Source organism: Spea bombifrons, chromosome 2, assembly GCF_027358695.1.
Source record: "Spea bombifrons isolate aSpeBom1 chromosome 2, aSpeBom1.2.pri, whole genome shotgun sequence".
NCBI classification, from domain to species: domain Eukaryota; kingdom Metazoa; phylum Chordata; class Amphibia; order Anura; family Pelobatidae; genus Spea; species Spea bombifrons.
The window spans coordinates 3,021,866-3,043,598 of NC_071088.1; the positions used below are offsets into that span (position 1 = coordinate 3,021,866).

The following is a 21,733-nucleotide window of genomic DNA, read 5'->3' on the forward strand; positions in this document are numbered from 1 at the left end:
GCAGTTGTATTATGTTTACTGAGGGGGTGTTAGATAAGTGGAACAGCCTCCCATCAGAAATTTTAGAGGCTAATCCAAAAGGAGAATTAAGGCATACGGCATCAGAATCTATGACGAAACCGGCGACTGATTAAGGTTTGAGTCTCTACAACAGGAAAACCTGGCAGACCCGACGGGCCGAATGGGGCCGATCTGCCGGCAGGTTCTGTTTTTTTTGTGTGTAATTTAAGGTCTTTTTAAATTCTTGAAGGATTGTAATCTTTATGAGTGTTTTAAATGGCCCAAGGGCCACAATTTATTCAGGGGGCGTGGTTAGAGGCGTGGCTTGGTTTGTGCCTTATTGTGGGGCATTTGTAACTGAGTGGGGCATTTAGAAGAAGAATAATGGAGTTTATTTACCCCGTTTCATTTATAAAGCCGTTTCCTGCTGTTTCTATACACATTATTGGGGCTTTTAGGGCCGTAGAACCCTGCGATCCCCTCATACCCAGCAAACATTCTGACCTCCTAGAAAAGAGGGGCATCAGGGGAGGAGAGAGGGGCCAGAGAGAGAGACAAACTTAATAGGGACACTTGATTAATAAACATTAGTGACTAGAACACAGTAGAGTTTAAAGGTCTCTGGAAGTTTTCTGCCCATTGTATATAATGCTCTAATCACGACATCGCTGTGTAATACCGCCCGTCAGCACCAGGTGGCGCTAAATGTAAACCTCTTGAATCACTGCACGTTTACATTAGCACCGAGCATGAGAAAAAAAAATACAGCCCCCTGACCTGATTGGCTAACCAGCCTGCTACTATTCCACTTCTCTGACTGGAGCAGCCAATCAGAAGCCGGTGTGGGAGGGAGGTGCAGTTGTGGCTGCAAGGCTGGGGTGGCCAGGGGTTGGGTTGGTGGGATTGGGTTAGTACATTACAGATGGGCAGATATGTCAGCGCTGGATGAATTAACAGAGAGAGAGGAAAGCCGACAGCAGGAGCAGCCCAGCCTGTGTACAGGTAAATGAAACCCCTGCATAGCCTGTGTACGGGTAAATGAAGACCCCTGCATAGCCTGTGTACAGGTAAATGAAGACCCCAGCATACCCTGTGTAATCCAGATCACTGCATAGCCTTTATAATCCAGACCCCTGCATATCCTCTGCACAGGTAAATCCAGACCCCTGCATATCCTCTGTACAGGTAAATCCAGATCAGTGCATAGCCTGTGTACAGGTAAATCCAGATCACTGCATAGCCTTTATAATCCAGACCCCTGCATATCCTCTGCACAGGTAAATCCAGATCAGTGCATAGCCTGTGTACAGGTAAATCCAGATCACTGCATAGCCTGTGTACAGGTAAATGGAGAAGTGCAGTGGACCTTTAACCTGCTTTTTAATTCCGTTTCACATCACGGAAGGGAATACGGAGTGAATGTAACCCCCCGCGCTCCGTATACATGTATTCAGCCGGTGGATACTCTGTAATAATGGAAGGAATGCTCTCGGTGTACACAGCGGAGCTCTTAGAACGCTGATACAATAAGTTAGCTGCGCAGATACAGTAAGGGTTTTCACGCAGACAGACAGACAGGCTGGTCGGCAGTCAGACGTACGGACACGGCATTTTTGTGCCTGGAATGAATGAGACGCACGGGGGGGGGCGTTAATGGCTAAGCCTTAAATATTTATAAAAAGCGTGCATTGCGTGGAGCGATGTGGATTCCAGAGGCTTTGGGCTCATTCTGTATTCTCTGTTTCACTAATTACTCATCGCGCTGCGGGGATCTGTAGCCGTCGGTGTCTCATTCGGCCAATCTTCTGTTTCTTTTTGGGTTCGTGAAGCTGCGTACTGAGAGCAGAAGGGATTGGCTGGAGGAGGTTACAGAACCGGGTGATCCGCTACCCGGTGGGATCCGCTACCCGGTGGGATCCGCTACCCCGGTGGGATCCGCTACCCGGTGGGATCCGCTACCCGGTGGGATCCGCTACCCCGGTGGGATCCGCTACCCGCGTGGATTATCAATGAGGACAAAACCCGCAACGGACTGAGAGCAGAACCCACTGTGTGTGGCTGGCTCCGACCCGCCGGGGAGATGATGCCGACGACAATCGTCCCCAAACTGGGCCGCTGGATCGTCTTGTTATCGGTAATACGTTTGGCCGAGGCCGTCACCAGACCAACAAACACCAAACCGGCCGAATTTGGCAAAAGGTACACCGGCTATGTGGATCGGAATATAGAGGAAGTCTACGCTTTCAATTACACCAGCCAGCCGGGCAAGGTAAGGCACTTTCTTATCATGGGGTGATTTTTTCATAGCGCACAAAGTGTTAATGGATCATCTGCGATCCAGGTGCTCGAGGACCACGTTTTTAGGCGCTCTCTCTGGTTGGCGCCATGGAGTTTTCCACTGTTAGGGGCGTCTCGAGATCTGTACTCTCATTGGCCGGTCTGTTGTGATGTCATGGATATTTCTTTAATGACTGATGAGGTCAAGTAAACAATTTCGACACTGGTTTATTTCCAAAGCGTCACTTGTGAACTATCCCCGGGGCTGACGTCTCCTCGGGGTCCATTGTGGAAAGTTTTGGCTGCCAGGTGTTACCGAAAATGCCTAATTTGTTGGGCTTGCCACCAACGAAATAATTCCTTTTTACCGGACCATTTCATTGGTTGCTATGGGGATTAGATTACGTTTCAAACCGGAATCACTTATGTAGAACCCCCAATTACTTTGTTTAGCTGTCTACGGGTTCCCTTCTGGGGTTACCGCTGGGGACCCGCCGGTTTTTATTGCACCCATAGGCAGTTGCCTGGTCGGTATCCAGTCTCTCAAAAGGAAATCTGTATTCCCACTGGCTGATCTTGGTGATGTCACCGACCGTCACTGCGATGAAATAATCTTGATGATGTCACTGTGGAAATCTTTTATTCTCTTTCGCCATCCGTGATGATGTCACTGGCTATTAGTGTGACGAGGGAATCGGGTTTTGCGCTTTGCCGGTTTATGATGATGTCATCGATTGTCGGTGTGAAGAAGGATTCTCTATACCAGCCTCTGTTTTAAGGGCATTTCCATATCCTGAAAGTGGAATGGGTTTACTCAGAACGGGTTCCACAGTACGATAATAATAATAACGCAGTAATAGTGCTTAAAAAAGATAGAAGCCCGTCCGGTTTAACCGGTTACCCCCCCCATGGCTGCTTACCCAAAAGAAGACAAAAATATGCAAAGCGTTTCAGAAGTGAAAAATCCTTAGTAAAGAAGGGGCAGGAATAGGATAGGAATGGTGATTATTTTTGGGGGACGAGCCTGCGAGTACCGGAGGGGGTGAATTCCACATCTTTACTGCTCTTACGGGGGAGAAAGGAAGGAAAATGAATCGGACTCACAAGGCGTCTACGTGCTGCCTGCAGAGCCCTGCACCCAAACGACAAAATACGTATACAACATACGTGTTGTTTGTCGGCAGGTACGTCGCTCTCTACGCGGCTCTTTGCCTTCAGTTAATTGAAAGAAAATTTAGAGGGCGGAAAAAAAATTTATTACACAAAAAAATGCCCCAACCCTCAAAAATTCCATAGGGTTTCAGGGGAGTTTTGTTACGGGTTAGGCTCATCTGTGTCTCAAGCTGTCCGTAATTCTGTACTACGTGGCGCCAACTACGTAGAGAGCTTCTGTACATTTTGTATATAGGGACTGAACACGGAATCTGAGAGATTCCGCAGCTATGTTACCGAAGGGTTGCCGACCTCACAAATACAGGTTATTTTTTTACTCAATGAGTAAGGGTTATGGTAGCAACTCACTAGGTCCATGGGGGGCGGAAATGTCCTCCGTGCTCCGGACCCCCATGTACCCGACTGTATTAAATCAAACTGCTTACTGGCCCCCCAAATTCATCCAATATATAAAACATTAGAGCCGTTTCTTGGATTTATTTTTAATAAGTAATAGATCCATGTGCCGCCGAGCAGCAGAGATCACCCTTGGTTTGCAGAGCATTGACCTCTGGGGGGGGTTCACATATCAGCACTAAGGGGCATTGCCCCCCAAACCGTTGCTGATGTTAAATAAATAGTCAAACACATTGCTAAATCTCCCCATTGACCTCCGAATGAATAGCTCTGGTTTGTCTCGCCAGGTACGGTGCCCCCCCCGGGGCTGCCTAATCCAACCTTCACAGCAATGGTTAATATTTAAATGGCTCTTCCCGGCATGAATTAATTACCCCAGGAACCGGAGGGCTAGTTTGCCCCGCTGAGCCGCTGCCACCGAAAGGGCAGAATGTTTAGAGCCGTGGATGTAAGGGGCGCTTCGTGCCGCGTCGGCCTTCTGTCCGTGAAGAGAGAAATCCCTGTAAATGTTTTTAGCAAACCCTCTAATAATGAACAGACCCTGCGGCTGAAAAAAGCTTTTTTCCAAGGTTTTCAATTCCTGGAATTGATTTAAGTTACCCAGCGACAGCAGCTCACGCTGGACTCAAGGGGTTAATTCCCGCAGTTCCGCGCTGGAGTGTTGGACATCGCCTCGCGTGGCACATGTGCCGTGGAAAGAGAATTACAAAGTGGGGCTTATCTGCTAAATACAGTTCAATTACATCCCATTGTGTGGGTATTGTAGTATCTGTGTGTAGCGATCTGAGCTCTTCGCAGAGCCGTGCGTCGCCCACCCCTTCCTCCTTCCCCCGCAGGGTTGCACGTCGCCCCATTCCCCCGCAGAGCCGTGCGTCGCCCACCCCTTCCTCCTTCCCCTGCAGGGTTGCACGTCGCCCCATTCCCCCGCAGAGCCATGCGTCGCCCACCCCTTCCCCCACAGGGTTGCACGTCGCCCCATTCCCCCGCAGAGCCGTGTGTCGCCCACCCCTTCCTCCTTCCCCCGCAGGGTTGCACGTCGCCCCATTCCCCCGCAGAGCCGTGCGTCGCCCACCCCTTCCTCCTTCCCCTGCAGGGTTGCACGTCGCCCCATTCCCCCGCAGAGCCATGCGTCGCCCACCCCTTCCCCCACAGGGTTGCACGTCGCCCCATTCCCCCGCAGAGCCGTGTGTCACCCACCCCTTCCTCCTTCCCCCGCAGGGTTGCGCGTCACCCCATTCCCCCGCAGAGCCGTGCGTCGCCCACCCCTTCCTCCTTCCCCCACAGGGTTGCACGTCGCCCCATTCCCCCGCAGAGCCGTGTGTCGCCCACCCCTTCCTCCTTCCCCCGCAGGGTTGCGCGTCGCCCCATTCCCCCGCAGAGCCGTGGACCACCTCCTTCCCCGCTCTGTAGGCAGAATACACAATTGTGTCAGAATTTAACTACAGATATTGGGCTCAATTCAATCACCATAGAAACCATAATTGATGTTAATGGAAAACACACGGCTTGCGATTGGACTCCCTGCCAAAGCCCCAAATGTACGGCAGGGGCGTCCAACCTGCCGCCCTCCAGCTGCTGCAAGACTACATCTCCCATAATGCTCTTTCAGCTAAGGGGCTGGCTGAGGAGTATGGGAGATGTAGTCCTGCAGCAGCTGGGGGCCACAGGTTGGACACCACTGCGTTATGGCAACCTCTATATAAACAACATGGAGACCAATAGAAAAAAACCTGCTACTCGGTGATTCAGTGCAACACACAAAGTATCTGTGTGACCTAATGGATACATTGTTACACAATCATTGTTACACACTGATTGTTACACACACACACACACTGATTGTTACACACACACATTGTTACATACACACACACTGATTGTTACACACACACACACACTGATTGTTACACACACATTGTTACACACTGATTGTTACACACACACACACTGATTGTTACACACACACACACACACACTGATTGTTACACATACATTGTTACACACTGATTGTTACACACACATTGTTACACGCTCGTTGTTACACACACACACTGATTGTTACACACACATTGTTACACACTGATTGTTACACACTGATTGTTCCGCAGCTAAAGAGCTTCTATACAATCGCCAAGATAAAACCCAGCTCCCCGCTCACTCCTATCCTACAAGACATTACGAGTTGCTTGGATTTATTTATCGGCGCTCGGCTTCTAACCCCAGCGTTTATTTTCACTTTCGCTCCGATATTTGAAATCCTATTTCAGAACCGTGTCTGTTGATATATTATTAGCTGCAAAAGCAAACAAATGTCTTCATTATCAGCCAACGTAAAAGCGCTCTCACCGCTGGCTGGACTGCATTGGCTGTAATGAGCTTCTGCTGTGGCAACAACCAGCGCAAACATCGGTTACAAGCCTTCCTTTGGCGTTACTGGCCGCCCAGCGGTTTAGACATTGCTTCTATATACGCATGGTCAGTAAGGCTTTCCCAGTTTAACATAGAACCCGCCGTCAGATCGGCCCCATCCGGCCCCCGTCTAATCGCTCGTTTCTCCTGCTGTAAAGACTCAAACCTTAATCAGTCGTTGGTCTCGTCTCAGATTCAGGAGCCGTATGTCTACCCCATGCATGTTTAATCCCCTCGCCGTATTACCCTCTACCACTTCTGCTGGGAGGCCGTTCCACTTAACCACCACCCTCCTAGTAAAATAAACCTTGCCAGATTTGTGCCCTAGTTGTATTATTTTAATTCTCTGTAAAAGTCAATAAAAGCTGTTAATTCTGATCGTGAGTTGGTTGTTGGAAGCAGTTTGGGACAAACGTACCCCAATTATCTTACCGGTGAGAAGTCTGTACTGCATAGAGTGTAATCCCATCGTAATATTTTATATGCATTTAATACTATTATTACTTTGATTGTTTTACATAGCGCCATCATATTCCATAGCGCTGTACAGACTCTTATCCACTAGCATACCGTATATATATATATACAGATGCCGCGGCTTTTGTCAGAGGGCCATGCTTGGTAAATGAAGCGATCTGTCTGCTCGGTGACTTTTTACCTGTTCAGAGACACCGAATAAATCGATCTCGCCCCGCAAAACCGCCAGCGAGCCGGAAAATAATGTGTAACGTATCATGTGAATTTACCCACGATACAGATTAGATTGTAAGCTCAGGAGCCCAGCATTCTTCCCCAGGAATGTTGTAGATTGTAAGCTCATGGGCCCTCAGTGCCCGCTGTTTCTGCTGCGTAAATGCATCTTTATGTATTCGTTAAGCAAATCAGTTTTAAATTGTACAGCGCCGCGGAATATGTTAGCGCTAAATAATAGAACCCCGCCGCTGGGCAAGAGAAATGTAATGTCAAAATATATATCTTTGGCATTTAAAGAGTTAAGAGGCTCCAGATGGCTGCTTCTAAATGCCACGTGTGAGGGTAAATAGAATTTCTGAATGACAGATAAGGCAGAAATTTCCATTGAGGCAGCAGAGTAAGCAGATAAGACATTTTACTGATTACCGGGGAGGACTAAGGGGGAAGATAGCAGAGATTAGAGGCTTTTGTGTTGGAATAACGAGGTTTTGGCGGAGAGCTGGAGGAGGCGGCTTTCGCTGCACATTATAAGAGCCGCGTTCTGGCCGCGCTCCCCGCCGATAACGCTTTGCCAAAAGGCCAATCAGGATTTACACGGCTCCGGCCAATGAAACGATCCGTTACTAAACGGGCCAACTGGGATTAAAAAAAAGGTCTCCTAATGGAGGTCCTGCCAGGCTTTGGCACAGGTGAAGAAACTTTGGCACAGGTGAAGAAACTCTCATACACCAAGTGAGCGTGCGCCGGGCCCTCATGTTAAAACATGGTGGGTTATTGGGGGCCCCTAAAGCAGTGTGGGCAATGCGGGACTCCGTGTGAGACGCTCTGCAGGGCAGGTGTTTAATATAAATTAAAATATATATAAAAATTATTCATTTATGAAAATAATAATTGCATTCGACAAAAAAAAATGAAAATAATTTAAAAAATATTGCATTAAACCAAAAATATACATTTGTGAAAATACTAAAATTTGCATTCAAGAAAAATTTATCAAAATAATAAAGATCAAATTTAACAAAAAAAAAACCCAAACCCGTCTGGATCTCAAACATCCTAACCTAGAACGCAAGCAAAGCCTAGTACCCCGAGGCTCAGCTTCTGGGGAACCAGTGTTTGGCCCCCGGTGGATACCCACTGGTTACCAGCTCCCTGCGGAACCATTACACCCCCTGGGGAGAAAAAACATAGTAATTGGCGAGAGCAGGATGCAGACCCCCGGATGCGCATGTTTACCCTTTCCAGCCTGTTCCTTCCCACAATTAGTGAAATAACGACGGAGGAAGTAACCGGGATTTCTAAACAATTAACAGCAGAAAGAGAAGGGGCAGAAACCCAGAACCCACCGGCAGATCGGCCCCATCCGGCCCCCGTCTAGTCGCCCGTTTCTCCTGCTGTAAAGACTCAAACCTTAATCAGTCGTTGGTCTCGTCTTAGATTCAGGAGCCGTTTGTCTACCCCATGCATGTTTAATCCCCTCACTGTATTACCCTCTGCCACCTCTGCTGGGAGGCTGTTCCACTTATCCACCACCCTCTCAGTAAAGTAAAATCTTCTTCTGTTCTAGTGTTAGACGGTCCTGTCCTGCTCGTTGGATCAGACAGATAGATTGGATGATCTTTGCACGCTCCGGGCAGCTAGCTGAGGGTATTACCCACACCTAGCGGGTTTAAAGGGGCAGACAAGTGATCGCCATGGTCACCGGGACCCCTACAGTGGCAGCAGTTACGACCCCCGACGGTCACCAAGAATTATTTTTTAGGGGGGGGTTGCCTACGTCTGGACCGATGAAATTAGGGATATCTTTGAAAGGTTGAACTCGACTTGGTTGTGGATCCTTAATCTCCGTCACATCCTCGCCGGGGTAACTCGCTGAGGAACGACCCCCGCGTTTGGGGCATTTACATTTTTTAAATCCCGCAATAATTAAGTTGATTCTTTAAATCCTCAGGAATGGAGCGTAAGCCTTTGGGCGTTCGCATGCAGGGACTGCCGAGGCAGATTAGTGTCCCGCAAAGTCGCAATTACCCAAAATTGCCCGGATTGTTGCCGTGCGGTCGCGGGGGGGGGGGCTTTAAATGCTGGATTAGACACGGATTCTGCATCATTAACTGCTGGGGATTCGTGTGATGTTTGGGAGCCGTTCCCTGCTCCTACTACTCTATGTGCTGCGTGTGACAGCAAGATGCCAAACCAGCGCTAAACATGTACGTTACTCCACTGCGCAGGGATAAGGATCACACACACGGTCACTGCGCGGGGATAAGGATCACACACACACGGTCACTGCGTGGGGATAAGGATCACACACACGGTCACTGCGCAGGGATAAGGATCACACACACGGTCACTGCGCGGGGATAAGGATCACACACACGGTCACTGCGCGGGGATAAGGATCACACAGACGGTCACTGCGCGGGGATAAGGATCACACACGGTCACTGCAGGGATAAGGATCACACACACGGTCACTGCGCGGGGATAAGGATCACACACACAGTCACTGCGCAGGGATAAGGATCACACACACGGTCACTGCGCGGGGATAAGGATCACACACACGGTCACTGCGCAGGGATAAGGATCACACACACGGTCACTGCGCAGGGATAAGGATCACACACGGTCACTGCGCAGGGATAAGGATCACACACGGTCACTGCGCAGGGATAAGGATCACACACACGGTCACTGCGCAGGGATAAGGATCACACACGGTCACTGCGCAGGGATAAGGATCACACACACGGTCACTGCGCGGGGATAAGGATCACACACGGTCACTGCGCGGGGATAAGGATCACACACACGGTCACTGCGCGGGGATAAGGATCACACACACGGTCACTGCGCAGGGATAAGGATCACACACGGTCACTGCGCGGGGATAAGGATCACGCGGTCACACTAAATGCACACGTCACACGCTTACACGCTCGCACCGTAACAGCACACGGATGTGACACGTAAACCCAATAAACAGGCGAATGACGTTCCGTGGAATTCATTTTAGTTTCGTGTTTAAAGTCAAATTAAAACCAAGAAACAAAATGAATTTTTGAGGGGAAAAGACGGCGGCGGCCAAAGAGAGCGCGATGTACCCGGCACTGAACACGGCAATCACAAGATTACACAGCCACGTCTGTGAACGGGGGTTTAGCGAGAACTCGGCCGGAAACACAGGAGAGGAGGCGGCTATTACGCAAACACAATATTAAATCATTAACTGTAACTGTCAGCATGTGACTCTCCGCCGCCGTCTGCCTCCGTCTCACCGCAGTCTGGTATAGCACAAGTTCCCAGCTCTCTTCGTATTCATTGGGGGGCAGTGTGGCTCATTCATCGAGCCGGAGCCGGAGGTATAATAACCCGGGGAATGAGGGCCAGCTCACCAAAGGGTTAAATATACTTTATTGGGGGGCAAATATCCATACATTTTAGCCGAGCTCATATCGATATAGAATACACAGAAAATCGCACGGATAGCACGCAGCGGATAAACGCCTAAAGATAGAAGTAGGTGTGCAGCGGGAATCCGTATAACCAGAAAAACTGGCTCCGGGGAGAAATAAACCTACGTACTTTCTGACTCATAGCCCTCTGCAGCGCACCTGTATCTGTACCTCACCTGTATCCGCAGCGCACCTGTATCTGCAGCTCACCTGTATCTGTAACACTACTGTATCCGCAGCGCACCTGTATCTGTAACACTACTGTATCTGCAGCTCACCTGTATCTGCAGCTCACCTGTATCCACAGCGCACCTGTATCTGTAACACTACTGTAACTGCAGCTCACCTGTATCTACAATGTATCTTACCGCACCTGCAGCTCACCTGTATCTTTTCCATTCCTGTATCTGTAGCTCACCTGTATCTGTATTACTTCTGTGTCTGTAGCCCACCTGTACCTGCAATGTATTTGTAGCTCACCTGTAGTTCACCTGTATCTGTCCCTCTTCAGTATCTGTAGCACACCTATATTTTTAGTCTTCCTTTATCTGTGGGTAACCTGTACCTGCAGGTCACCTATATCTGTACTCTTCTGTATCTGCAGTTTGTCGCCCACCTGTATCTGTAGCTCACCTGTATCTGTAGCTCACCTGTACCTGCAGATCACCTATATCTCTACTCTTCTGTATCTGCAGTTTATTTGTATCTCACCTGTATCTGCAGTGTACCTGTAGTTCACCTGTACACGTAGCTCATCTATGTTGCATGCAGTGTACATATATTTAGCGTGTACGTGTAGCACACCTGTACCTGTACACCTGCCTCTGTTTGCCTAAATTTCCGCCAATATGCACATTTATCTTCGCAGAAACACGGTGTGACGCGCAGCACACGGTCGGCAGCCATTGTGATTTAATAAATCTCCTCTGCAGTCAGTCTTGTGTTGCTGCGAAGCCCCGTTCTGCCCCCTGGCGCCCCCTGTAATAATTACCCCCAGCCTTTACACCATTACTCTGCAGGGCTCCCTCCTTACAGCCCACCCCATCATAATATACATATATGATAAATATATGATATATACATCCTCGCTGTATGACGGATACACTTCCTGTGTCCATTGTTCTACCAGACGGTCCCTGTGCAGTCACCATGGCAACAGCCCACCACCTGGGTTAATAATTACAGGATTAATCAGAAATGATGTATCCCGAGCCCTGTCTGCCCGATTTACGGCCGTATTATGTGGGATTCCACGTAGTGGAACTTGGACCTAATCCGTGGTCCGCGTTAACCCTTTAACCGCCAGAGAGGTCGATGTTCCCTTCCGCTGGCTGCGATGGTGCGGAACGCCTCTTGTTTGCATTGCGGGTTCACACGGAAAGGTTCGGTATTGCGAGGCAGGGAGAGGACGGCTGGGTGTGACGCTCACGTCACGCAACAAAAAGAGACAGCCACTCGGAGTGTGAGAGCTCAGTGCCCCGGGGCTGTCATTAATGTCACTCGGCACTAACTCGAAATCCCAAGGACTTGGGTCACCTGGTGACCTCCATCCCATTTACCTTCCTCCAAGCTACCCCCCCAAATATCCGCCAAACACCCCTCCAAATACCCCCCAAATATCCGCCAAATACCCCCCCAAATATCCGCCAAATACCCCCCAAATATCCGCCAAATACCCCCCCAAATATCTGCCACACACCCCTCCAAATACCCCCAAATATCCGCCAAATACCCCCCCAAATATCCGCCACACAACCCTCCAAATACCCTCTATATCCACCAAATTCCCCCTAAATATCCACCAAATACCCGCCTGCGCAGTCACGTTAATAAACAGTTCTGTAGGAGACCGAATCCTGTAAAATCTGCTACATTGTTTTACACAAACCTGTCCCAGAAAACATTAAACGCGGATTAAAATTTCACGGCAGCTGCTGAGCCTGGAAACGAACCAGAAACCTCAACGGTCCAAGAAAAATATCCCCCCAGCGCTGTATATATTAATATAACCCCCAGCGCTGTATATATTAATATAACCCCCAGCACTGTATACAGTAATATAACCCCCAGCGCTGTATACAGTAATATAACCCCCAGTGCTGTATACAGTAATATAACCCCCAGTGCTGTATACAGTAATACACCCCCAGTGCTGTATACAGTAATATAACCCCCAGCACTGTATACAGTAATATAACCCCCCAGCACTGTATACAGTAATATAACCCCCAGCGCTGTATACAGTAATATAACCCCCCCAGCGCTGTATACAGTAATATAACCCCCCAGCACTGTATACAGTAATAACCCCCCCGCACTGTATACAGTAATATAACCCCCAGCGCTGTATACAGTAATATAACCCCCAGCGCTGTATACAGTAATATAACCCCCAGCGCTGTATACAGTAATAACCCCCAGCACTGTATACAGTAATATAACCCCCAGCGCTGTATACAGTAATATAACCCCCAGCGCTGTATACAGTAATATTACACCCCCAGCGCTGTATACAGTAATATAACCCCCAGCGCTGTATACAGTAATATAACCCCCAGCGCTGTATACAGTAATATACCACCCAGCGCAGTATACAGTAATATAACCCCCAGCGCTGTATACAGTAATATACCCCCCAGCGCTGTATACAGTAATATAACCCCCAGCGCTGTATACAGTAATATAACCCCCAGCGCTGTATACAGTAATATAACCCCCAGTGCTGTATACAGTAATATAACCCCCAGTGCTGTATACAGTAATATAACCCCCAGCGCTGTATACAGTAATATAACCCCCACGCACTGTATACAGTAATATAATCCCCAGCGCTGTATACAGTAATATAACCCCCCCAGCGCTGTATACAGTAATATAACCCCCCCAGCACTGTATACAGTAATAACCCCCCGCACTGTATACAGTAATATAACCCCCAGCGCTGTATACAGTAATATAACCCCCAGCGCTGTATACAGTAATATAACCCCCAGCGCTGTATACAGTAATAACCCCCAGCACTGTATACAGTAATATAACCCCCCAGCGCTGTATACAGTAATATAACCCCCAGCGCTGTATACAGTAATATTACACCCCCAGCGCTGTATACAGTAATATAACCCCCAGCGCTGTATACAGTAATATAACCCCCAGCGCTGTATACAGTAATATACCCCCCAGCGCAGTATACAGTAATATAACCCCCAGCGCTGTATACAGTAATATACCCCCCAGCGCTGTATACAGTAATATAACCCCCAGCGCTGTATACAGTAATATAACCCCCAGCACTGTATACAGGAATATAACCCCCAGCACTGTATACAGTAATATAACCCCCAGCGCTGTATACAGTAATATAACCCCAGCACTGTATACAGTAATATAACCCCAGCGCTGTATACAGTAATATAACCCCCAGCGCTGTATACAGTAATATTACACCCCCAGCGCTGTATACAGTAATATAACCCCCAGCGCTGTATACAGTAATATAACCCCAGCACTGTATACAGTAATATACCCCCCAGCGCAGTATACAGTAATATAACCCCCAGCGCTGTATACAGTAATATAACCCCCAGTGCTGTATACAGTAATACCCCCCGCACTGTATACAGTAATATACCCCCCAGCGCAGTATACAGTAATATAACCCCCCAGCGCAGTATACAGTAATATAACCCCCAGCGCTGTATACAGTAATATAACCCCCAGCACTGTATACAGTAATATAACCCCCAGCACTGTATACAGTAATATAACCCCCAGCGCTGTATACAGTAATATAACACCCCCAGCGCTGTATACAGTAATATAACCCCCAGCGCTGTATACAGTAATATAACCCTCAGCGCTGTATACAGTAATATAACCCCCAGCGCTGTATACAGTAATATAACCCCCAGCGCTGTATACAGTAATATAACCCCCAGCGCTGCATACAGTAATATAACCCCCAGTGCTGTATACAGTAATATAACCCCCAGCGCTGTATACAGTAATATAACCCCCCAGCGCTGTATACAGTAATATAACCCCCAGCGCTGTATACAGTAATATAACCCCCAGCGCTGTATACAGTAATATAACCCCCAGCGCTGTGTACAGTAATATAACCCCCAGCGCTGTATACAGTAATATAACCCCCAGCGCTGTATACAGTAATATAACCCCCCAGCGCTGTATACAGTAATATAACCACCAGCGCTGTATACAGTAATGTAACCCCCAGCGCTGTATACAGTAATGTAACCCCCAGCGCTGTATACAGTAATATAACCCCCAGCGCTGTATACAGTAATATAACCCCCAGTGCTGTATACAGTAATATAACCCCCCAGCGCTGTATACAGTAATATAACCCCCCAGCGCTGTATACAGTAATATAACCCCCAGCGCTGTATACAGTAATATAACCCCCAGTGCTGTATACAGTAATATAACCCCCCAGCGCTGTATACAGTAATATAACCCCCCAGCGCTGTATACAGTAATATAACCCCCAGCGCTGTATACAGTAATATAACCCCCAGCGCTGTATACAGTAATATAACCCCCCCAGCGCTGTATACAGTAATATAACCCCCCCAGCGCTGTATACAGTAATATAACCCCCAGCGCTGTATACAGTAATATAACCCCCAGCACTGTATACAGTAATATAACCCCCAGTGCTGTATACAGTAATATAACCCCCAGCGCTGTATACAGTAATATAACCCCCCATATTTGTAATAAAGCTCATCATATACGCTGCATGGCCAAAAGTATTGGGACGCCTGCCCATTACACCAACAGAGGCTTTGATGACATCACATTGTAAATACACAGACGTTGCGGCTCTGGATGGTGTGATAAAGGGGACACACCTGACATTTCGGCCGACGCTCGGCCTCCAGCTTTGTGGCCCCGGTTTGGGGGAGACTCTTTGCTATCCCAGCGTGACTGCGTGTATAATATATAAATAAACACAAAGGGCAGAAGTTTATTATTTATCCGCGTTCTCCATGTGCAGGAATCAAATTGGACATTTTTTAAAATGTATTTTTTTATAGGATTTAGTTGTTTTTTTTTCAATTCAGAAATTTCACATTCCGCATTCACGCTCCCGTTTCCTCTACCAAACCCATAGCTGCCAACTCTCCCTGGAGTACTGATTGTCCTCTAAAAGCAGAGGATCGATAGACCCGCATTACACGCGGGAAGTGCCGGCCGACTGCCGGAGAACCCACAGAGCTGACCATTCATTAACCCCTCGGCAGCGTTAATGAAATAAAGGGCAGGAGATTTTAGAACTCTTAAAGTGTATATAGAAACCCAGGACCCGCCGGCAGATCGGCCCCATCCGGCCCCCGTCTAGTCTCCCGTTTCTCCTGCTGTAAAGACTCAAACCTTAATCAGTGGTTGGTCTCGTCTTAGATTCAGGAGCCGTATGTCTATCCCATGCATGTTTAATCCCCTCACTGTATTACCCTCTACCACCTCTGCTGGAAGGCCATTCAATTAATCTATCACCCTCCCCATAATATAAAACTGTAAAAAAAAAAAGAAAGCTTTCCATAAAACAGAGTGAAATGAATAAATACCTGAATGTTAACATTTTTAACACACCTTATTTTTCTAGAATGCTTTAATGAAAACGTTTAACCCGACTGTTGAGCGGCTGTCATGTTACAGAGATGTAAAAAGAATTCCTCGGCTCCCGAGTCGGTTTGTCGGCTTTTGAAGCGATACGTCGGTTAATAAAGTACCCTATTAATAAAGCAAATGCTAGTCCATGGACCACAAACCCCATCATGCCTTTGCAGTTTCCTAATAACCAAACTTTATGTTTCCTTCCCAAAAAATTGATTGAAACGGAAACGTCTCCCGAATATTAATATTTATTATCTGCAGCAAATGAACGTCCGCCACGTTTATCACCAGCAGCAGATTACAAATACAGTTTCTAGTTCTAGTTTTTCCCCCCATAATATAAAGTTTTCAGGCAGCTGCATATCAGCCGTTTGTATGATTCTCGCTCTGTTATCTGATCCCCGATCTACTAAACCCCCCGACTCCTTATCATACTGCCTGTGGGGAACAATAGAACGGCTCAGTCTTAATCACCCAGCCGGACTCTCTGACTAATGAAAGTCTATGGAGGAACGAACTTCATTATAATTATACAGCGCTGGGGGTTATATTACTGTATACAGCGCTGGGGGTTATATTACTGTATACAGCGCTGGGGGTTATATTACTGTAAACAGCGCTGGGGGTTATATTACTGTATACAGCGCTGGGGGGGTTATATTACTATATACAGCGCTGGGGGTTATATTACTGTATACAGCGCTGGGGGTTATATTACTGTATACAGCGCTGGGGGGTTATATTACTGTATACAGTGCTGGGGGTTATATTACTGTATACAGCGCTGGGGGTTATATTACTGTAAACAGCGCTGGGGGGTTATATTACTGTATACAGCGCTGGGGGTTATATTACTGTATAGAGCGCTGGGGGTTATATTACTGTATACAGCGCTGGGGGGTTATATTACTGTATACAGTGCAGGGGGTTATATTATTGTATACAGCGCTGGGGGATATATTACTGTATACAGCGCTGGGGGTTATATTACTGTATACAGCGCTGGGGGTTATATTACTGTATACAGCGCTGGGGGTTATATTACTGTATACAGCGCTGGGGGTTATATTACTGTAAACAGCGCTGGGGGGTTATATTACTGTATACAGCGCTGGGGGTTATATTACTGTATACAGCGCTGGGGGTTATATTACTGTAAACAGCGCTGGGGGTTATATTACTGTATACAGTGCTGGGGGGTTATATTACTGTATACAGCGCTGGGGGTATATTACTGTATACAGTGCTGGGGGTTATATTACTGTATACAGCGCTGGGGGGTTATATTACTGTATACAGGGCTGGGGGTTATATTACTGTATACAGCACTGGGGGTTATATTACTGTATACAGCGCTGGGGGTTATATTACTGTATACAGCGCTGGGGGTTATATTACTGTATACAGCGCTGGGGTTATAGTATTGTGTACAGCGCTGGGGGTTATATTACTGTATACAGTGCTGGGGTTATATTACTGTATACAGCGCTGGGGGTTATATTACTGTATACAGCGCTGGGGGTTATATTACTGTATACAGTGCTGGGGGTTAGATTACTGTATACAGTGCTGGGGGTTATATTACTGTATACAGCGCTGGGGGGTTATATTACTGTATACAGCGCTGGGGGTTATATTACTGTATACAGCGCTGGGGGTTATATTACTGTATACAGTGCTGGGGGGTTATATTACTGTATACAGCGCTGGGGGTTATATTACTGTATACAGTGCTGGGGGTTATATTACTGTATACAGCGCTGGGGGGTTATATTACTGTATACAGCGCTGGGGGTTATATTACTGTATAGAGCGCTGGGGTTATAGTATTGTGTACAGCGCTGGGGGTTATATTACTGTATACAGCGCTGGGGGGTTATTACTGTATACAGCGCTGGGGGTTATATTACTGTATACAGCGCTGGGGGTTATATTACTGTATACAGCGCTGGGGGTTATATTACTGTATACAGCGCTGGGGGTTATATTACTGTATACAGTGCTGGGGTTATATTACTGTATACAGCGCTGGGGGTTATATTACTGTATACAGCGCTGGGGGTTATATTACTGTATACAGTGCTGGGGGTTAGATTACTGTATACAGTGCTGGGGGTTATATTACTGTATACAGCGCTGGGGGGTTATATTACTGTATACAGCGCTGGGGGTTATATTACTGTATACAGCGCTGGGGGTTATATTACTGTATACAGCGCTGGGGGGTTATATTACTGTATACAGCGCTGGGGGTTATATTACTGTATACAGCGCTGGGGGTTATATTACTGTATACAGTGCTGGGGGTTATATTACTGTATACAGCGCTGGGGGTTATATTACTGTATACAGCGCTGGGGGTTATATTACTGTATACAGCGCTGGGGGGTTATATTACTGTATACAGTGCTGGGGGGGTTATTACTGTATACAGCGCTGGGGGGGTTATATTACTGTATACAGCGCTGGGGGGTTATATTACTGTATACAGTGCTGGGGGGTTATATTACTGTATACAGCGCTGGGGGTTATATTACTGTATACAGTGCTGGGGGTTATATTACTGTATACAGCGCTGGGGGGTTATATTACTGTATACAGCGCTGGGGGTTATATTACTGTATAGAGCGCTGGGGTTATAGTATTGTGTACAGCGCTGGGGGTTATATTACTGTATACAGCGGACGCGGTTTTCCTTTGTTTTTTTCGCGCTCCCCGTAGATATTCATCACTTCAAACGCTCGGCTCTGCCAAAGACGTACATCAATAAGAGGTCAAGTGGTTGCCATGGCAACGCAGGAGGGATGCGTTTCGGATGTTCTCGGAGACATCCTCGGATGCTGCCGGTTGCCAGGTTACCGCGCGCCTCCACCACTGCCTTCGTGTGAATTTGTGGCAGGGAGAGGGGGCAGAAATCAATCAATGGGGGGGGGTCCCAGTAGGTATAGTGGAACTACAAGTCTCATAAATCTCAGCCAGCACGCAAAAAAACCCATGTACTCGGGAAGGTTAACCCAATAAGAACCAAAGGGGGGGGCAAAAGGGTTAAGTGAGTTGTGGTGGGGGCTGAGGATTATTCAGTCTCGAACGCCCACTGAGTGTGACCCGACGCCGCTCCTCCTGAGTGTGACCTGCCACCGCTCCTCCTTAGTGTGACCCGCCGCCTCTCCTCCTGAGTGTGACCCGCCGCCGCTCCTCCTGTGACCCCCCGCCTCTCCTCCTGAGTGTGACCCGCCGCCGCTCCCCCTGAGTGTGACCCGCCTCCTCTCCTCCTGAGTGTGACCCGCCTCCTCTCCTCCTGAGTGTGACCAGCCCCCGCTCCTCCTGAGTGTGACCCGCCGCCTCTCCTCCTGAGTGTGACCCGCCTCCTCTCCTCCTGAGTGTGACCCGCCCCCGCTCCTCCTGAGTGTGACCCGCCGCCTCTCCTCCTGAGTGTGACCCGCCGCCTCTCCTCCTGAGTGTGACCCGCCTCCTCTCCTCCTGAGTGTGACCCGCCTCCTCTCCTCCTGAGTGTGACCCCCCGCCTCTCCTCCTCTCCTCAGGTGGACGCCCTTCGCGTTTATGTGACGGCGAATTCCGACAACCTGCAGTTCCCCGTCCTGTTCGTGGTCCGTCAGCAGAAGAGCGTCCTGTCCTGGCAGGTCCCCCTGGTCTTCAGAGGCATGTGAGTAGCCGCGTGACATTACCCCCGTACTGGATCCGCTCCGCTTCCCTCGGCAGAATCTGTCCAGATTTCAGTGGGCACATTATGGGGGCAGATGGCTTGGCTGGGGGGACGTGATGTGGCTCTCGGGTTCTGCCGACCGCGGCCCCCTCAGCGAATCAATCTGGATGTAGTTTGAACGTAGAAAATGTTCCGTAAGTTTTCAGGACCTCGGAGGTCTCTTCTTCAGATGGATTTGACAGCCGTAACCCCCGCAATACTTTTGTGTTTGCAGCTACCAGAGGACGTACACGTACCAGGACGTGAGCCGGACCCTCTGCCCCACCGACTCCGAGGGGCAAACGCTGCCCCTAGAGCAGTTAATATACATAGACATCGCCTCCCTGTCGCCGTCTAGCGTGCGCTACGAGCTCGTAGTCACCCGACTCCTCAACTTTGAGCTCCAGTAAGTGTGCCTGGGGCAGGCAGGGTCCTCTTGGGGGGGGGCATATGCCTATCCCACTGTATTAGCCTCTACCACCTCTGCTGGGAGGCTGTTCCATGTCTTCACTGTGTAATGGCTTCATGTTGTGTTCTGTTTTTAGGACGAACAAGCCGTTTAATTTCAGCGCCTCCCCGTCCCAGCCGCAGGTAAGTCACGCGCGGGGCCCCCAGGAGCCCGCCATTCCTGCCAGAATCTTTGTATAAAATCACCATTAGACTACGGGCCGGGCCCTCCGCTCCTGCTGTATCTCTGTTATGTCTTTGTTAATCTCCCATATTTAAGTTGTACAGCGCCACGGAATATGTTGGCGCCCAATAAATAAAGAATAATAATAATAATACAGAAAACCCTAATTCCGTGGCTTTTCGACCCAGATCCCGTCCGCCGTTCTGTCTGCAGCTCTGTCCGCCGCTCTGTCCGCCGTTCTGTCCGCCGCTCTGTCTGCCGCTCTGTCCGCGGTTCTGTCCGCCGTTCCGTCCGTCTCTCTCTTTCTTTGGCATTGGAGGTAACGCTCCGTCTCTGTTCTTCTAGTACTTTCTGTACAGCTTCCCGGAGGGGGTGGATTCGGTGATTATTAAGGTGAAGTCCGCAGACACGTACCCCTGCGCCGTGGTATCTGTGCAGGACATCATGGTGAGTTTTAAGCAGAGACCCGTATGGAGTGAGTGGGGCAGAATAACAGAGGGTGCAGCCGGTGTAAGGGGGCTGATAAGGGACATTACTGGCCCCACTGGAGTAATGGAGGCCCCTGCATTTCAGAGAATCCCCGTCAAGTGGGGGCTCCCAATGCCAGCACCGCACCCCGCCCCCCATGCTAGGCCGGTGGCCACTGAGTCTGAGTGCTGGGATGCTTGGACTCAGTGAGGCAGCGTGGGAGGACCAAGGCGAGCCAAGGGAGGGTTAGCAAAGGCGGGGGGGGGGGGGGTGTAAATATGTTAGTGTGTGTGTGTAGGGGTATGTTAATGTGTGAGTGGGTTAGCGTGTGCACAGGATTGTGTTAGTATATATGTGTGTGTAGGAGTATGTCACTGTGTGTGAAAGTATCTTAGCATGTATGTGTAGGGGTGTGTTAGTTTGTGTGCGCAAGTGTGTTAGTGTATGTGTGTAGAAGTGTGTTAGTGTATGTGTGTAGAAGTGTATTAGTGTGTGTGTAGAAGTGTGTTAGTGTATGTGTGTAGAAGTGTGTTAGTGTGTAAGTGTGTAGGAGTATGTTAGTGTTTGTGTGACTGTTAGTTTGTGTATAGGAGTATTTTACCGTTTGTGTGACTGTTAGTGTATGTGTTAGTGTGTGTGTTAGTGTGTGTGTGTTAGTGTTTGTGTGACTGTTAGTGTGTAACAAAAGGGGTAAAACCCCTCATCTCTCACCCCTCTCGCCCGCCCAGTGCCCCGTGTACGACTTGGATCATAACGTGGAATTCAACGGCGTCTATCAGTCTATGACAAAGAAAGCGGCCATTACCATCCGGGTGAGTGCCATGGGGTCCCAGGGGCCACACTGTGAGGGGTCCCAGGGGCCGCACTGCGAGGGGTATCTGCTGGGAT

The 21,733-nt window shown here is 48.6% G+C and overlaps 1 protein-coding gene across 1 annotated transcript in view; it reads left to right on the top strand.

The window, feature by feature from the left end:
* The first annotated feature begins 1,982 nt into the window (after nt 1-1,982).
* The window catches only part of SIDT1 (SID1 transmembrane family member 1), a 33,103-nt gene continuing 13,352 nt past the window's right edge, over nt 1,983-21,733 (top strand). The window contains exons 1-6 of the mRNA XM_053455296.1: nt 1,983-2,269; nt 19,586-19,707; nt 19,982-20,152; nt 20,292-20,337; nt 20,723-20,824; nt 21,574-21,657. Of these exons, the coding sequence (XP_053311271.1) occupies nt 2,081-2,269; nt 19,586-19,707; nt 19,982-20,152; nt 20,292-20,337; nt 20,723-20,824; nt 21,574-21,657 (714 nt within the window). The 5' untranslated portion in view covers nt 1,983-2,080. The remainder of the gene's footprint in view (nt 2,270-19,585; nt 19,708-19,981; nt 20,153-20,291; nt 20,338-20,722; nt 20,825-21,573; nt 21,658-21,733) is intronic.